Source organism: Dromaius novaehollandiae, chromosome Z (assembly GCF_036370855.1).
Source record: "Dromaius novaehollandiae isolate bDroNov1 chromosome Z, bDroNov1.hap1, whole genome shotgun sequence".
NCBI lineage: Eukaryota > Metazoa > Chordata > Aves > Casuariiformes > Dromaiidae > Dromaius > Dromaius novaehollandiae.
In genome coordinates, this window is record NC_088132.1 from 12,232,766 (window position 1) to 12,252,151 (window position 19,386).

Genomic DNA, 19,386 nt, shown 5'->3' on the forward strand with positions numbered 1-19,386 from the left:
ACTCTCTCTGCAGGTAAAGCAATGGCTAGTATACCAGTGAGGATAGAGGAGGACTGCTGTCTAGTCTCCTTTCCTAGAGCCAAATGTCAGTAGGCCAGACGCAGAGCATCAGTCCCAAAGAGTCTCTATCCCGTGAGTTTTCAATTGCATGCTGGGATTTGCAATGAAACGAGAGAGACTTCTCAGTACAAAGCTTATGAGAAGGTCTTTTCTTGGCATTTCACGTAGTGCTTCTCCTCAGACTTCTCTTTGTTACTTCTTAGTATTTGCATGCAAAACCAGAATCCTGGTGAAGTCTAAGATTCTCTTGCATCGGGTGCTGCTGCCTTTTCTTGAATTTCTCTAAGTATCTTGTGGGTCTTTTTCTGGACATTTTTTTCTTGCTTTGGAGAAGGTCCCATTGTTGACTAAGCACATGCATGGGAGCTTTCTAAAAAGTCTTTCCTCCTTGGACTCACCCCTGCATTCTAAAGTCAGGAAAACTGAAAATCTCTTCCAGTGTTCACCTTGCTTGGGCCTAGTGCTCTCTGGGGACCTGTGCTTAGTTTTCTACTTCCTGCCTCTTACAAAAAAAAGTAATTCAAGAATTTGGGTTCATTTTTCAGGTTACACAGATTTCCAAAGGTTAAAGAAATGAATTTATCCAAAGCCTTTCTCTGAAGAGGACTGTCCTATGATTCTCTTTTTCCATAATGAAGATATGCCTTTGCAGGGTGTTTGAATAAAACATGAGGGCCAGGTTTCAAATTGGTGATGGCCTGAGGTAGCTAAAATCATTAATGATCCATTTGTAAATTATAAGTAGCTGTTCCTTTAATTCACTGGGTTAAGTAGAAGGGGTGGGTAGGTGGAAAATGTAAGAAAAAGGTAGTCAGAATTTCTCTCTTGATCTTTCTTGTCACAAGGAGTGTTCATTTCAAGACTAGTTTATCAAAAGAAAAAGTTTACCTTTCAAAAAAACAAGAAAGAACATTTTATTTATATGTAGCTTGGCATTTGTGTGCATATTACCAGGGATAAAGTTCTGGAAACTAGGTTCTCTTTTATCATCTTTCACCCTATGTCTTCAGGGTAAAGCCAGAACAGTCCCATTTTTTTCAGAATTAAGGTAATCCTGAGGCAATAGGAGCTGATTTCTTACTCTAAAACTGAACTTTGTTTCCTTACTGCTTGTTTAAAATGCTTGAAATTTGCCATTTAAAAATGGTTAAATGTAAAGCATTTACAATCAGTAGGAAAAAACAGGAGATGTTGTGTAATGGGCTTGCAGAAGAGCTAAAAGCCAAAATAGTTCTGTAATGTCTACATACTTGTAAGGATTGTAGCTTTTGAAGGATACAGTTGGTTGTAATCTCTGTTCCCCTTAGCTATGGGCCTCATTACAAAGAAAGTCTTAGGTATTTTTTTTTCTTTATGGTCCATTTCCTGTTTGGGTATTTCTTAGGAGGAAGAAAAAGAAATTGGATCTCAGTGGCTGACCCTCAAAGAGCTTATTTAAAGCAAAAAAGAATAAACTAGGACAGAACTCCATTAGAAGCTTCAACATCTTACCACTTTTGATACAGCTCAGCTTTAATAATAGTTCTCTCCTTAATTTGAATATGTCAGGAGTGTTTGGGGGAAAGGACTGTTTATTATTGGAAAGATGAGAAGTAAGGTTAGCTAGAGAGCATTTTTTTTTCTTTTTGTGAGAGGGATTGTTCTTAATTATTACCTGCATAACAAAGTACACATTTCTTCTACAGACAGGGCATAGCAGCTTTTTCCTGTTTTTAATGTAATAGTTTCTAATGCCTCTTTGATCCAAACACTTTATGGCTGGAGAGCTTCCATTAACCTCAGTCAATTCATAGATACTGTGAACTGTAATACTGGGGTCACTCTAAATTCTTTTTTTTTCCTCCTTGAACTGCATTGTAGACATTCCACTTAGTTCCTTCTAGACACTGTTGATATCTGCATATTACACAAATGGTGACTGAGGCAGCATGTTTGCCGCATTTAAAATATTTTATACTTGGGTTGAATATATTATATAGACTGCAGAAAATACTGTTTCCTAGAAAGACCAGGTGGGTGGAGATGAAAGTTGAAGGGGGAGTGAAAGAAGCAGAGTTCTCTTTTTGACCTAGTATATTGCATTCCAGTGTGTATATATTATAATCCAATGTGTATTGTTATGGAATATATATAAAATTATAGTTTGGGATGAAGTAAAATATTTGGACATGTAAATGTTAGATGCAACTTGCTCCACTTTTTCAAGGGTACCACTTTTCAGCAAAGTCAGTGATGGGACCAGCAACTTGCTGCCACCATCCCAAATAGACAGAGGACCGTCATTTGCACAGCTGGAAAAGACCTTTTGGGAGTGGTGGGCAGAGGAGGTTGCAGTCCAGTAGCAATCACTGGTCTGAGATAACTGCTAATGGCATTTTGTCAGATGCTTCCACCTAGGGCAAGGATGTTCTCTGCCACACTGTGAGTGAGTCAGTGGGCAAATAATATTATGTATTCTGTCTGGCATTATAAATGGGTCAGTGATAGATTTATATTACCTGAGGAAATAAACTGCTGACAGAGAGGCTTCTGCTTGCTGCCCAACAAATGTCAAATATAACATGAAGCTTGGGGAGAAGTGGGGCATAGCAAGAGACAAAGGTGGTGTTAAAGTAGCAAGGAAATCAGTGGAGCACCACAAACAAAAGAGTGCTTCTGAAGACTATAGTGGAAGAGCAGAGCAATCCTTGGGCTTCTCTCATTAGTGTTTTCTTGTACACCAGTGGAATTTCAGTCACTGTCCTGCTGCTGTAGAGTGATGCTTGAGGTGGTTTGGGGGCCACATGAGATGACGCTCTGTTCTATTCAGCTTTGTTCGCCTGTATCACCGACCATGACTTCTGGTGGCTTGGTTTTGTAGGGTTAAAACCATTCCTCCAGATGCCCTTTTTCATCCTCTCCACATGCTCTCTGCACAGGGTTAACCCTTTGATGGTAAGATGCAGTGCCTTTGCAGCATGTGAGGTCTGAGGATAGACTGAGGTAGTGCACTGCATCATCCACAGAATCCTTGCTTAGCTGACCTTGTCTTGTTGAAGAAAGCAAGCGGTAGCCTTTGGCTGACTTGGATCTGATCCATGCAGCATATCTTTGATTCCAAACTATCTGTGAATTTCACTTACTTAGGGAGTCCTGTATTTCCACCAAACTGAGCACTGTATCTTAGGAATGATCACCAGAGTTCTGGCTGAAAGATTTTTCTTTTTCTCACCAGCCCAGTTCAGTCTCTGTCACTGCTGCCACCATGTAGGACCTGACTCCATGCTTTCAGGTGAAACATGTCTCAACTTTTCACATCTGTCTTCCAAGGTGGTGAACATCTCTCTTCATTTTGCCTTCTTGAAGACTTTCTTCAGTAGCACTCCCAAAGCTGAGCTTTCTCCTGGGGGTTGTTGGTGGTTTCTGAATGCTAGTGACTTGGTTTCCACCTGTGTGACTTCATGGAGAGTGCTCGCCTGAGTTGTAGGACAACCATGTTGGCTAGTCTAATCTCAGATCACTAAGATTAAAATTCTGTGGCACTTAAACTAGTGACAGAGCTAAACTATGCAAACACATGAAATGCTGGATTATTTTATGTGCTGTATTTAGGTTTTGTAAAAATACCATGCTTCTTGCAAGCCACCAACCACAGCTTTGTAAGTGGTCAGACCATGCAGTGGAGCACATGCTTTGTCGCAGATGGCCAGATTGCTTTTAAAGGCACTACTGGCTGGTAAATGTGTTTCTGGGTTCATTTGGAGTCCTGATGATCATCAGGGGATAATCTCTTCGCTCACAGTTCTGTTTCCCACTTTGGTTCATGGTGTAGCAGAGTGCGCAGTTGAGTGTGTCGTACCTGATTTGCTACTGGTTGGACCCTTCATAATGGCTCCAACTTCTCTTGGCAAAAAAGATCTTTGCTGAGGTTATGCCAAGCTGAGGAGTCTGCTCCTCCCCCTGCTCCTTCTAAGGTGATGCTGGTAATGCATCCTTTCTGTAAAGAGCTGCTAGAAGACATCATTTGCAGTGCATGGGAAGGAACTGGGTTGTTTCTGGAGTCCCCAGGAAGAGTGCTGCTGTGTTCTTCAGCACCACCTACTGACACCTTCCTCTGTGAGTCCATGTACGTGTGCACTTCAGGGAGTGCACTTAAGTCCTCAATCCAGGAACTAGATTTCATGAGGTAATTGACTGTGAACTGAAAATTGGAAACCCCAGATCCACTGCTTTTGGTTGTATTGTGCCATTTGGGAAGTACTGAGAAGCAAGGCACAAAAGCCAAGCTGCCTGACTCTGGTATCTTGGTTTTCCTAGATGGGCCAGCCCACTTGCCTTTTGAAAATGTGTGTCTGTGCAGAAGTGGTTGAGAAGTCGGGTTGTGTCACTGAGGTGGTTGATTTTGCTTTTTTCCCATGATCATTTAGTATGGGAGCCAAGTGGCAGACTTCATTTCTGCTCTAGAGTTTTGCCTCTGTGCTGTTCTTTCTTTTTATCTTTATTAGGTTAATGTCTGCATGGAAGGCAGAAGGTCTAACAGAGTCTTTCTCTGAAGTCACTTAATAGACTAACTTCAGGATTTAAACACTCATTTACCTGGAGAGTTTTGACTGGGAAAAGGGTTCAGTGCTTTTTTTTTTTTTTTTTTTTTTTTCCCTTTATCTCCTGGTAAGAAAGGAAGCAAAGTTTATACTGTAGAAAAGAAGGAGCCTATCTGATCAAAATTTCCCTCTGCCCTAATAAAATGGTTGTTACAGCTTCCTGTAGCATGTGGCCAAAGCATACTGTTTATTGTCTCATGAACCACAGGTAAACTTTCAAAAAAGTGCCTGTGTGTCTCCATGTATTTGCACCTCCACAACTTATTTTGTGCAATAAATGAAGTAACTGATGTAATGACTTTGGGCATTTAGCTGTTCAGTTTCTCAGCTCTGTATAGAAGGTTTTTGATATCTGTGGGAATTGCCGTGAAGTTAATTGAGGACATAAGAAAAACCCATCTTGGTCTTGTTTGGGGCGAAAGCATTTCATTTTTGAGGGCCTTCTCATAGGCCTGAGGTTCTTTATCCTGAGACCCAGTTGCCCATGCTCTACACCATGTAATGCCTGATGGCTAACCATTAGGAAGAGAAGACAACAAAATTGTGAGATTCACACTTTTGTGTGATGCTGTTTTAATTTGTCTTTTAATTAAGTAACAATCTGCTTTTATTTGAAGTTTGAAAAGCTTGCAGTTTGAAAGTATCCTTGAGGAATTCAGATGGTGGATCCCAAAAACAGAACAAGGAAAGATTATTTGTGAAAACTGGAAAAAGAATGGTTTGCATTCCAGGAGCTTGAAACAATAAAGTCCCAATCTGATGCCATTTGTGATTAGGTTACTTATATCTAAATAGCCTTTCTTGATCTGATTTGCTTGCAAGTAGCACTTAGGTTCAAGTTCAAATGTTCCATGTTGGCCTTTTGTCTTCCTTGCTGGGGAAGGCTTTTTTTTTTTTTTTTTTTTTTTTTTTTTTTTTTTGCAGTGAGATAATTACCTTTTTGCTTATCTCTGCTTGAGGCTAGGCACTGTAGTCTTTTCCACAGGATATGTAGGTGAAGTTGACATTGTGCCCCTATCTGTGATTCATCTTTCTTTCATACCTCCATATAAAATCTATGGTGTGCCTTTATTCTAGTAGTGTCTTACAGTGAGGTTGCTAGTATGCATTACTGTTCAGTAATAATGTAGCGGGTTTTTTTGTTTTTTGTTTTGTTTTCATTTTTCAAAGATTCATAGTCTTGGAGAACTGGTTCATCTGATAGCAATTTATCCATCATTTGGACCTGTTCTGGCTCATTTATGTGTTTATGTATGAAGGTCCCAGGAAGAAAAATAAGCAGAGATTCTGTGAATCCTTTTCTCTTCCTGAACTGAAAACACATCAATGCTTCTGGGCACATCCCAACACTGTATAGCATCTCTTCCACAAGCCTTAGGAGTAATGTAATTTTTGTTTCCTTTAAAGTGTAGAAGATTTTTTTGAGTTATGCAGTGGCTTTACCATAGTGCTTGTTAAATGGTGTCAAATGAATGACTGTGTTCAGATACTGAAAAGCAACATCAGTAAATGGCAGCTGTATAGATGTTAACCAAGTTGGTTGTGCTGCTTTTTGTGACAGGAAGATTTCTGAAAAGTTTGGCAGAGGAAGTACTAAGAATGTGCAGGAACACTTTCTCCTGTGGAATTTGACCTGGAGCTTGCCTCAGATTCAGTCTTCCAGATGGCTGGATAAACACATTTTAGGAAGTTTTGGGGTCTGTCCCTGCTCTCTTTAGGTTGATGTTTTTATTGTTGAGTTGTAGTGGATCTCTGATTGAAGTTTCTTTCCTGAAAACTTTGACATTTTACACTGTAATATGCTATGCATTTCTATGTAGGTCAACAGAAATGAGAACAAATTGGATGAAGTATTTACTGGAAGAAATGGGTGACAGGAATAAGAATCATCTATATCAGCTACTCTATTTGTCTCATGGGTATAACTGTTGAGTTTCAAAAAGTCATACACAAAACCCAAACCTGGACTTTAATATGGAGATTTTGATAATAAAACCTCTAACCAGTGATAAAGTTTTTCTTTAGGTGCTTTGCATGCAGACATGAACCACCAAATAACTGTATGGGAGTGAAAAGTTGCAACCCAACCCATGGAGTTCTGTCAAAACCCAACTTAGAAAAAATGAGAAGGAAAGTGGCATTTTATTTCAGTTTATTTTTGTTATCAGCTTGGAGGAATAATTCCAAAATCAATCCTCAGAGGACCAAGAATCCCAGTAGTTTGACTGGAAACAGATCACTGAAAAAGACCCACACGTTGAGTAAGTTGGCCAGGCTCTAACCAAGGGTTGAATTCGTTCTTGGAATTCCTCATTAATTATGGTCACTCATAAATGAAAGATAAGGCCATCTTTTTCCAACTTGAATAGCCTTCAGGTTTCCCGTTTCTCAAGTGCGTAAATATTCCCATGATTTTGTTTGGTGCTTGTTCTCCCCATTGCTATCCCATGAAACAAAAAGAGTTTATTTTTAAAAGAAAAAGAAGCCCTCAAACCTCAGGAAATCAGACCAGAAGCCAAAGCGTGTGTTAGCTAAATAAAGCATCCGATCGCGATCCAGCCCACCGTGGCAGAGGGCTCCCGGATGCACCTGCTGGTGCTTCCCAAGACCGAGACATCTGTGGCGGGGGAAAACGCCTGCCCTGCGGCGCTACCCATGGGATTTCAGGTTCGGTTTTCTTGGAAAATTTTGTAACACCTGTAATAGGCGGCAGCTTCCCGCCTTTTTTTGTCGGAGGCGGTAGCCCGGGCGGGTGAGCTGGGCCTCCGCCGGCGGGTGCTGTTGGCGTCGGGCTGTCGCGCGCCGCGCTGTGAGGGCGTTGCGTCGTGCTGGGGATGAGGGGCCGGGAGTGGCAGGAGCCCCCCGCCATGTCGAGCGGCTCGGCCGAGATCGGCGGAGGCCTGGGGTGTGCGTGTGGGGCGGGGGGAGGCTGTTGGGGCCCACGGCAGCCTCTGGGTCCGGCACGGGTATCCCCTGAGGAGCATTTCTGCCTCTGCAGCCAGCGGCGTCGCGGTGGGGTGTCGCGGTTTCACCCCGGCGGCCGTCGCTCCCGTTTCATTTGCCGAGGTGCACGTGAGGAAGCGTCCCCTGGCCACAGGAAGCTTTGGAAAATGGGAGGATTTCTTTGTTTTAAGCGTGACGTTGTTAGGGTGGAGCGGGGAGCTCATGTGGTGGGTGGGGACGGGCGCGCATGGTCTGCCTGACCTTCCCCGCCGTGGTTGTGCACGTGCTGGACTTTGAGAGGCACTGCCGGCTCCATCTCAAAATGTAATGGATGGGTAGTCAACCACAGAAGCTCAATTTTGAGGTCAGTGCCTTGGGCTTCACAATTAATTTTGTGTTTCGAAGCATTAAGACCAAACTTAAGCATAATGATTTGTACTGCTTTGGCTGCTGCCAAGTTCTGTAATGACTGTTGTTCAACAAGCACAATTATCTTTTGTTTTGGATTCTTACAAACCTAGAAATCTAATGCAACTGTGCCTCTGATGTTCTCCTCATGCATTCATGAGTGTAGCGAAAGAAGTTGAGGACACTTTGAGACTCCACCTTGCTCTTTGAAACTGTGTAGCTTTGAGAATCTCTTTTGCTCAATGTTTTGGAAGTTTTCCCCTCATGAGGGAAATGAGAATCCCTCTTCTCCATATTAACCATTACAGCCACCTACTTTAAGAAAATATTGCAATTGCAAAGTAGTTGGACGATGATGTTTTATCATCAGTTTGGTGAGGCTAGCCTCACATTAGTAGGGGTATTTTATAAGTCACATTATGTGTGGGCAATGTGGTCTCAAGAGATTGGCTGTGAGTGTTTTAGAGGACTTGTGGGATTTATGGATTCATTTTATGGTGGTTGTGTTTTGGGTTTTTTTTTCTTTCCCCAGACTTCCTGTTCTGCTTCTGATTTAGCAGATTTGGTAACCTCCCCTCCTCTCTCTCCCCCTCCCTCCCACTCCACCTCTATTGCCCCCAAAGTCTTGCTGTGGTGCTGTTTGAAAATTAAAGGGATTATGGAATGCAGGTTTTATTAAGCAAATGAAATGCAGAAGGTGTCATTTGTACGTGTGGAAGATGTTGCCGTAGCTGGTCACGGTGGACAAATGTGCAAATCTTGCTCTTTGTCTCCTTTGCTTGGAGTGCGCGTCTTGACACAGTATTAACATCTGCACTGGAAATGCTCTTTGCTGTTGGGTAGGTGGGTCTCTCTGAGTTCCATATCCCATGCAGACCAAAAAAAAAAAAAAAAAAAAAGAGAGAAAGACATGCATTGTGTTTCAGTTTCTTTTGATATATGAGCTCAAACTAGCAGTTTCTGTGTCTTTCTCCCCCTTTGTGCAATGCCTGAATTTTAAAGAAAAATGTGCAAATAGTAGAGCAGAATTCCTAACAAAACACTTCATCCTGCTTTCAGTGTGATGCTTGGTGAAAGCATCAAATTGAAGGCCATTCAGCTGTACCTGATGTTTGCTCTTCTCAGCTGCTGTAAGATTAACCTCTTCCATGACTTGGTGCTGCCTTTGTCATAGAGACCATACTGACATTAAAGCTAGGACCTGTTAGAAAGGCTTCAGCATTTTTTATAGTCAGCAGCTATTACCGATCTTTCAACTCTCTCAACATTTTGCTTTGTAGCAGAAGAAGGGTACTGTTGGTTTGAGATTGTCTAGACCACAAGCAGCATCCTTGAGGACAGCTTCTGAAAGTATCAGCATTTTAAAGAATTGCGACTGCTGGGGATGGGGATGGTGGTGTTTTATACCTCTTGAAGCGGTCAGGCTTATCCTTTTCAGAACTTCAGGTTTGCCCTCCCTTCTGATTTTCTATCTTGTAAAGCTGGCCTGAAGTTTCCAGAAGAGACACAGAGCAGAAAGGTTTTTTTGTGGTGGTGTTTCTGAAGGGGCTGAAGTTTTCAGGAGGGAGAGAGAGAGGGAGATTTGTGTGTGTGTCTGTGTGTGTTGTTTTTCCTCTCTTCTACACAATGGAGCTTTCAGAGAACCTCTCTTAAAAGGCATAGCTACAGCCTTTGTGTTGAAGGGTGTGTCTGCTGGCAGGGCTTGCTGATGCAGACAGGCTGGCTGGTGATTAACAAAGGTCATTAGACTTTGGAATCTGGCAGGGGAGTGGGGTGGTGTGTCTTCTGCGCGGAGCAGGAGGGCTCCCCAGGGACAGGGTAGGCTGGAGGCCCCCCGCCTGCCTCCCCCGCCGCCTCCTCCTCCTTCTCCTCCTCCTCCTCCTCCTCCTCCTGGGAGGCTCGGCTGTGCGTTGCCTCTGTCTGTAGGACAGCTTGGACCAGTGTCTTGATGCTGTAATGCTGGCACAAAGCATGGTGTGTGTCATCCATGGGACAGGGGAACCAACCCTGGGAGATGCTTTCGGGTGACCTGCTGAAGGGGAGGGAAGGTGCAGCTTGGGCAGCGTCGCGGGACAGCAGCTACATGGTTTTGGGAGCAAGCCACACAGGAGAAGGGAAGCTGTGCTCTGGGGAGGCTGATTTTTCAAGCATCACTCAAGGAGGAGGAGGAGGAGGGAAGAAAAGGGGGGGAAAAAGGAAAACCCTGGTGTGCTTGAGATGAAGCTGAGATAAGTGAGGCCATGTTGTGCACAGGCGAGAAGCTATGAGCCTCTGAGTGCAGGAGTTGTCTGAGCTAAAATGGCTGCTCCCAAAGCTCAGAGGACTAGGGCAGCTTAGTGAGTCTTAAAGCTTCAGTGACGCAGGGGCTCATATCTCTTGAAAGTGTGATAAACACATTCAGCAGAGCTGTGGCTTGTTTGGCTGAGATGAAAGGACTAAGCTTGGGGGATGGGTAGTGAAAACTGGATGATCTGCTTTTCTGTGAAGTGCTCTAAATGCAGGAGTCGTCTGCTCCATGGAAAAATTTGTTTTCAGGTCTAATGGACTGTGCTAAAGGAGACGTGGGGTGGGGCTTCACTCACTGCTGTAATTTGATCCAGAGCAGATAGCAACCTCTTCCACACAATTTGGTCTGGTGCTTGCACATAAAAGCTTGAGTATCTCGATTATTGTAACTTTGTTAGCTGAAAAGAAGCTGGTGCAGCGTTCATTTTCTTTATTGGTGGTGGGAGGGAGGGGGAGAGAGAAAGGACACATTGCAGCCGGCAAAGTAATATAGGTAAATACATGGAGTGCCTGTGTGCTCAGACGCTCCAGAATTTGACTTGCTAGAAGTTTATTTTAGCAGGCTATCAGAAGAAGCATTCTCTCATATAAAATCCTGATGCTGTGTCCTCCTTTCTTTCTGTGCTCTGATGTTTTGGTGTTTTCTCCTTGGTGCTGAGGTAGCTTCACAGTCTACAATAAATGCATGGGATTTTCAACATTTTGGGCTGCCCTTGCATCTTGAACTCTGGAATGGCTAGCTTATCTGGCCAGTGCAGCATAGGAAACTTAAAGAAGTAATTCATTTATTAACGTAGGAAGTTGCTCTTGTGCCCAAGTTCTCTTCAAGGTAGGAGGATCTCACCCTTTTGTCTTGCTTGTGTTTTGTGTGTACTGTCCTTCATGGCAGGACATAAACTTTGAGTCCTGTGACAAATACCCTCACAACTCTGTGATGCACGATTACTTGGTCACATACTGAACCACCATACTTGATCTTACCACAGCTTATGTTGCTTGGTACTTCAAAATATGCAGGGCTTTTGGATGAATCAGGGAAGTCATGATGTTTTTGAGGGAAGTCTTTGTTATTCATGTTTCCATTGTACTTAACACAATATTCCTATTCCCATTGCTGTCCATCTGTTCCTTCAGACATTGTCTTTCCCCATGCTCCTAGCCCACCAAGGATATATCCCCCAAAACACACTAAAAGAAACCGCTGTAGGAATTTCAATGAAGAATGGTGAAGCTTGGAGGAAGTAAGGCAGAGTGAACCATTCTACATTGCATACCTGTAGCTAGATCTCATCTTGCAGTAATGTCTAGGTTTTCCACCAAAATCAGGAATGATAAGATGTTGAGAAGAAATGCAGGTGTTTCTCTGTTGAGGTTTTTAACCTCTGGTAGTGAAGCAGACAGAACCTTGCAACTTCTAGGAAAGTTAGAGTGGGCCTCAAAGAGGCAGAAACCACTCTTCTGTGTAAATTTCAGTGCATGACTGTTCGGGAGTAATGTGCTGTTTCTCTAGCATACCCTTTCTGGTCTTTGGACGAGGCAGACTTCTGAACAACAGCCCTGTCCTGTGTAATGGGAGAGCCAAGAGGACAAAGTCCATTGAATCAATAGTCATTTGTCAGAAGGTTGACTGTTTGTAGTGTTGAGTCAGCAACTTGTGAGCTACCTAGATAGGACTTTCGGGTGAATCTGAATTGATGCTTCTTAAGATACATGGCAAAGGTTGAGTTTTACGCTGCAGTAATTATGGAATTTCTATAAACGACTAAGTCATCATAAGCTTGGTATTACATATTTTCGAAATTCATTAGGATGGCATTGATGTAAAACCTGTCTGTTTCTTCTCTACTTCTCCTTTCTTTCTTGCAGGATTTTCTAATGTAAAAGGTCACCCCTGAACCATGGAGGTGCTGCAGTGTGATGGCTGCGATTTTCGAGCTCCGTCCTATGAAGACCTAAAAGCTCACATTCAGGATGTTCACACTGCTTTTCTGCAGCCAACAGATGTCTCTGAAGAAAGCCCTAGCCAGCCAAGGTCTGGTTCCATGAATGCTAGCAACCAGACCGAGGTTGAATTTTCTTCTGTAAAGGATGAATTTACAATTGCAGATGAAATAGCAGGTAAATCTCAACTCTAACCCACTATTTCATGTGTGGCTTATTTCAGTGCATTTTAATTTGTATTTTTAATGGGATTTTAAAAACTCCATCTTTATTGCTGTGGCAGCAAACCATATGTTGTCTAGTTTCAGCCATATTAGTTCTGATATTTTTTTTTCTGTAAATGCAAACATGGAGGGTGGATTTGTTTCCTAGCTGCTTTTCATGTGTTCCTTCATACCGCTTTTTGGTTTTCAGATCTTCGTGGTTGTTCTTCATCACCAAGAATGACCCCAAAATTCTGAACTTTATTAGTGTACTAGCTTACCCCCAACACCCACCTAAGATTATTTTGGAAATGATCCATCCTAGGTTTTACACCATGGTCATGTATATACACATATTATGCATAATGTTTGGTCTTGTGGCTGTTATTATATGATAGGTCTAATCATAAATAAGTGAGGGAATCCTGGTGTGATTATTATCCAGTCAGGATGTGGTGGTATTCTTATGCATACGGGGGCGGGGTGTGTGTGTGTGTGTGTGTGGACTAAAAAACAGCTGATTTTATTTATTTACATACTCACTTTAACTCTTATTTTAGGGCAAAATGTGGCAACTCAGATGGGGACTGGAAGTTACTATAGCCAGAGCCAGAGTTTCTACAGTCAGCATATGGCTCCAAATCCTAAACCAACCAACAAGTTTTTCCAGTGCAAGTTCTGTGTGCGTTACTTCCGTTCCAAAAACCTCCTCATAGAGCACACACGCAAGGTTCATGGAGCACAGGCTGGGGGGAGCTCAGTGGGGCCACCAACCGCTGGCTCCTTAAATTACAACATCATGATGCATGAGGGGTTTGGCAAAGTTTTCTCTTGCCAGTTCTGCACCTACAAATCACCCAGGCGTGCAAGGATTATTAAGCACCAGAAAATGTATCACAAGAACAACCTGAAAGAGAGTTCAACTCCCCCGACTGCTGCTGCTGCTATATCTGAATCGACGTCTGCCTCTGTGCCCGTGCAGGAGCCCTGCAAGGAGCTGCCTGCAGAGGTGGTTGAGAGGAGTATTTTGGAATCGATGGTCAAGCCCCTGACAAAGTCTAGGGGCAACTTTTGCTGTGAATGGTGCAGCTACCAGACGCCTCGAAGGGAGCGCTGGTGTGACCACATGATGAAGAAGCACCGCAGCATGGTAAAAATACTTTCAAGCCTGAGACAGCAACAAGAAGGAACTGGTGCACCTGATGTGCAGAGTAAGAGCACCCAGAATGCCTCCCCAAACTCTAATTATATCTCCATGAATACGACAGGACGTGAGATGCCGAATGCTAATGTCTCAAACTTCAGAAGCTCTATGGGCAATTCCCTTATCAGGCCAAACTCTTCTACATCCTCCAAGTTTTCTTCTGTGTCTTATCCTCAGATGAAGCCTAAGTCACCTCACAACTCAGGCATGGTTAATTTGTCCGACAGATCCCGCTATGGAATCGCTGATATGACAAATTCTTCTGCTGACCTGGAAACAAACAGTATGCTAAATGACTCCAGCTCAGATGAAGAGCTAAATGAAATGGACAGCGAGAATGGCTTGAACTCCATGGATCACCAGACCTCAGGAATGTCTGCAGAGCAGCTGATGGGTTCTGATGGCAACAAACTATTGGAGACGAAGGGGATTCCCTTTAGAAGGTATATGAACAGGTTCCAGTGTCCTTTTTGCCCTTTCCTGACAATGCATCGCCGAAGCATCTCCCGTCACATTGAGAACATCCACCTCTCTGGGAAGACAGCTGTATACAAGTGTGATGAATGCCCTTTCACTTGCAAGAGTTCATTAAAGCTTGGAGCCCATAAGCAGTGCCATACAGGTGCAACACCAGACTGGGACACTGTGAACTCTCAGAGCGAAAGCATTGCCTCCTCTTTGAATGAGAGCACGGTGTCTTATGAGACTGGAAGTATAAATGGCAGGAAGTCAGCTGGGATGATGGAACCAGTGCCGCAGCAACAGCAGCAACAGCAGCCGTCACCCCAACCTCATTCGCAGCATCCCTACAAGTGCACAATGTGCAACTATTCTACCACGACTTTGAAAGGCCTCAGAGTTCATCAGCAACACAAGCACTCATTCTGTGACAACTTGCCAAAGTATGATGGACCGCCATCCAACATGGCACAAGAGAGTGAGGCAGATGCACACACCTCCGCCAGCACGGTGAAGAAAAGCCAGACCTCGATTCTTGGTCTCTCATCTAAAAATAACTTTGTTGCGAAGGCCCCTCGGAAGGTGTCAAATGACTTTCCTTTGGATCTCTCGCCTGTGAAAAAGAGAACTAGAATTGATGAAATTGCAAGCAACCTGCAGAGCAAAATCAACCAAAACAAACAGCAAGAAGATGCTGTGATTAATGTAGAGGATGATGAGGAAGAGGAGGAAGACAATGAGGTGGAGATAGAAGTGGAGCTGGACAGAGAAGAAGAGCAAACAGAACCGATGATAGAGGTTTCCAGTTCTTACACAACCCAGCAAATGTGGGGGAGAGAGGCTAGTGATTCCCAGAAGGAGGCAAGCTTCAGAAGCATGCAGCATGATTATAATTCCACCAATGGAGCAGAGATTGAGCTCACTTTATCTGAAGATGAGGAAGATTATTATTCTTCTGTCAGCATCAAAGACCATCAGAGCCCTAATGCTTCTGTTCTGGGGAGCCAGTCAAACATGTATGGTGCCGATCAGAACAACGAGAATGCAGAGTTTAATGACTCTGGCAGGCTTTATTATTGTAAACACTGTGATTTCAGCAACAAATCTGCCAGGAGTGTTAGCACCCACTATCAGCGGATGCACCCCTATATTAAATTCAGCTTTAGATATATCTTGGATCCAAATGATCACAGTGCAGTATACCGATGTCTTGAGTGCTATATCGACTACACAAACTTTGAAGACCTGCAGCAGCATTATGGAGAGCATCACCCTGAAGCTATGAATGTATTGAACTTTGATCACTCTGATCTTATCTACCGCTGTCGCTTCTGTTCTTATACAAGCCCGAATGTTAGAAGCCTGATGCCACATTACCAAAGAATGCATCCCACAGTGAAAATTAACAATGCAATGATATTTTCAAGCTATGTTGTTGAGCAGCAAGAAGGGCTGACCACAGAGTCTCAGACACTGAGAGAGATCTTGAATTCTGCTCCAAAAACTATGGCAACCTCCACCCCTGTGGCTCGTGGGGCTGGTATGCCAGCTGGTTTTACCAAAAGTGCCACCAAGAGTTTTAGTCCTGAATGTGAAAATCAGAAGGAGCCTTCAGTCAATACTGTGGTTGTTTATGACTGTGATGTGTGTTCATTTGCAAGTCCCAACATGCATTCAGTTCTAGTGCATTACCAGAAAAAGCACCCTGAAGAAAAAGCATCTTATTTCAGAATTCAGAAGACCATGCGTGTAGTCTCTGTTGACAGGGGCTCTGCCCTGGCTCAGATGTCTTTCGAGATGGGGACACCTGTCTCCCCAAAACTGTCTAACTTGGCTTCGCAACCTCCACCTCCACCACCACCACCCCCAGACCTTGCTACTGAACTCTACTATTGCAAACACTGTTCATACAGCAACCGCTCAGTTGTGGGAGTGCTTGTCCACTACCAGAAAAGGCACCCAGAAATAAAGGTCACTGCCAAATACATTAGGCAGGCACCCCCTACTGCAGCAATGATGAGGGCTGGTGAGTTGCCACCTGGTATTCAGAGGCCACCAGTGTCAATGCAGTTGAGCCGGGGTGGTTCTGAGAGCTCTATGAATCCTCCCGAAAATGAAATGTTCTTCTGCCAACACTGTGATTATGGAAACCGAACCGTGAAAGGCGTGCTCATTCATTATCAAAAGAAGCATCGTGATTTCAAAGCTAATGCAGATGTGATTAGGCAGCATACAGCCACCATTAGAAGCCTTTGTGATCGCAGCCAGAAGAAATCATCTGGCAGCATGCCTGCTCACACCTCCAGCACCGAGCGGGACAAGTCAAAGTTGAGAGCCCTCAAATGCAGGCAGTGTAGCTACACCTCTCCTTACTTCTATGCATTGAGGAAGCATATCAAGAAAGACCACCCAACTCTAAAGGCCACGGTAACATCCATTCTGAGATGGGCATTTTTGGATGGCTTAATAGATGCTGGTTATCACTGTGAATGGTGCATTTATTCACACACAGAGCCAAGTGGTTTGCTTGTGCATTACCAAAGGAGACATCCTGAGCATTATGTTGACTATACATACATGGCAACTAAACTCTGGGCAGGTCCCGATCCTTCCCCTCCTGCTCTAGTGATGCCAACAGAGACAAAGACCTATAAATGCAGAGACTGCATTTTTGAAGCATCTTCCATTTGGGATATTACTAATCACTACCAAGCTTTTCACCCTTGGGCCATGAATGGGGATGAATCTGTGTTGTTAGATATCATTAAGGAGAAAGATGCTGCTGAGAAATCTGGCACACAGCCTGACGAAACTGGGGCCAGGATTGGTTCTGAAGACCAGATTACAACATCACAGATGGATCAGGATGCAGAGTGTGCAGAGGACCCCAGCCTTTCCCAGGAAAAAACTGTCCAGCTGGCATCTGCAAACCCTGCCATTTCCTCCACTCCGTATCAGTGTACAGTTTGTCAGTCTGAGTACAACAACTTGCATGGTCTTCTGACACATTATGGCAAAAAGCATCCTGGCATGAAAGTAAAAGCTGCAGACTTCGCTCAGGACATAGACATTAACCCAGGGGCTGTATATAAGTGCAGACATTGCCCATACATTAATACACGCATTCACGGTGTCCTTACACACTACCAGAAACGGCACCCATCAATAAAGGTCACTGCTGAAGACTTTGTGCATGATGTGGAACAGTCAAATGACATCACTCAGAATGATGTGGAAGAGACGAGTAGGATTTTCAAGCAAGGCTATGGTGCTTATCGGTGCAAACTGTGCCCTTATACCCATGGTACACTGGAGAAGCTCAAAATTCACTACGAGAAATACCATAATCAGCCTGAATTCGATGTTTTTGCCCAGTCACCACCAAAGGTGTCCACCTCAGTGGAGCCAGACATAGTGACTGAAATCAAGGCCTCCCCAGAAATTACTGCTGAGGATGTTGGAGAAATCTCTGTCTCAGCACCTCATTTCTCCAGTTCTCACTTAGTGTCTCACACAGTTTTCCGGTGTCAGCTCTGCAAATACTTCTGTTCCACTCGGAAGGGGATAGCCAGGCACTACCGCATCAAACATAACAATGTCCGGGCACAGCCAGAGGGCAAGAACAACCTCTTCAAGTGTGCTCTGTGTTCCTACACCAACCCTATCCGCAAAGGGCTTGCGGCACACTACCAGAAAAGGCATGACATTGATGCTTACTACACTCACTGCTTAGCAGCCTCGAGGACCGTAAGCGACAAACCCAATAAAGTGATCATTCCATCTCCTCCCAAGGATGACACTCCTCAGTTAAGTGAGGAGCTGAGGAGGGCTGTGGAGAAGAAGAAATGCTCGCTTTGTTCCTTCCAGTCCTTTAGCAAAAAGGGTATTGTGTCCCACTACATGAAGCGTCACCCTGGTGTTTTCCCTAAGAAGCAGCACGCAAGCAAGCTGGGGGGCTACTTCACTGCTGTATATGCTGACGAACATGAAAAGCCAACTCCAGCTGAGGAGAGGAATGACTTTGAAAAGCCTGAGGTGGAGAGCGAAGCTCAGGAAATTGAGTGGCTTCCTTTCAGGTGCATAAAATGTTTCAAGCTTTCATTCAGCACAGCAGAGCTGCTGTGCATGCATTACACTGACCACCACAGCAAGGATTTGAAGAGAGACTTTACCATACTGGGAAGTGGCACCCGCTCGCAGAACGCCGTCTTCCAGTGCAAGCACTGCGATACTAAATTGCATAGCACGGCAGAGCTGACCTCACACTTGAGTAGTCACAATGAGGAATTCCAGAAGCGTGCCAAACGTCAGGAGAGGAGGAAACAGCTTTTGAGCAAGCAGAAATACGCAGATGGTGCTTTTGCAGATTTCAAACAAGAGAGGGTAAGGTTCTGTGTGTCGGGTGTCCTTCCCTGCTCTGTCCTCCCTGTGAGGGACAAGAAGGAAACAGAAAATGACCCTTCTGCACCCCAAGAGGCTCCTAAGTACTAATGCCAACTTGCATGTTCTCTTTGACAGCCACATGACCACAGGCTAATGAACGACTCAGCCTGCCAGTGAGCTCCATTAGTCAATTACACGTTCCGCTTTAAATTCCTCATCCTTTCCTTTGTTCTCCACCCCTTCCTAGGTTCCATAGGAAGCCCAGCTCCTTCCTACTGCTTCCTTCGGTATTTTCTTTGTCTTCTTTCCTTCCTCCCACCCTTCTGGAAGGCCATCTGTGTCTGACAGTTACTTGTTCTTTTGTTTCAAGGCTGCCATGTACTTTGTTACAAATTCTTTACAAAAAGTCCTGTCCCCCGTCTTCACTATACCACAAAATAACACACCAGTTTCCTTCTCAAGCTTGTCGCTTTCAGTACTTTCTCTGATAAAGAGCTGAATATTAACATGACTCTATTTGATGACTGAAGCTTTGGACAAGTGCCCATGAGCAGAAGGCCGAATTTTCCCCTTTTTTCTGCCTACTCCCCACTAATTTCTTCTGCAGTTTGAAATAATTGCAGTTGCCATGGAAAGCTCCTCACAGCTCTTGGGAGAGTAGTGGTTTTCCCTTGCAGTTGCAAACTGAACTGTCTTCTAGAGGATCCCTGTTGTGGAGAAACTCAATGTTCCTCCTATGCAAACATCTTGTCTGCTTATTCTGGGGCCTTTAATAGGTGTCAATAGAAAGTGTGGTTCTGTGAAACAGGACATCTATATGTTAAATGAAATTTTGCTTCAGGTGCAAAATCTGGTCTATATTCCTAAAAATAAGATATCAATGTTATTTCAACGTGTAAAATGTTTTATGTTTGTGTAT

The 19,386-nt window shown here is 43.9% G+C and overlaps 1 protein-coding gene across 7 annotated transcripts in view; it reads left to right on the plus strand.

Moving 5' to 3' along the window:
• Positions 1-19,386, plus strand: part of ZNF462 (zinc finger protein 462) — a 90,429-nt gene that overhangs the window by 28,489 nt on the left and 42,554 nt on the right. For all 7 annotated transcript variants that reach the window (XM_026098265.2, XM_026098275.2, XM_064501738.1 and 4 more), the window contains 2 exons: positions 12,144-12,395; positions 12,982-18,467. In XM_026098265.2, the coding sequence (XP_025954050.1) occupies positions 12,176-12,395; positions 12,982-18,467 (5,706 nt within the window). In that variant the 5' untranslated portion in view covers positions 12,144-12,175. The remainder of the gene's footprint in view (positions 1-12,143; positions 12,396-12,981; positions 18,468-19,386) is intronic.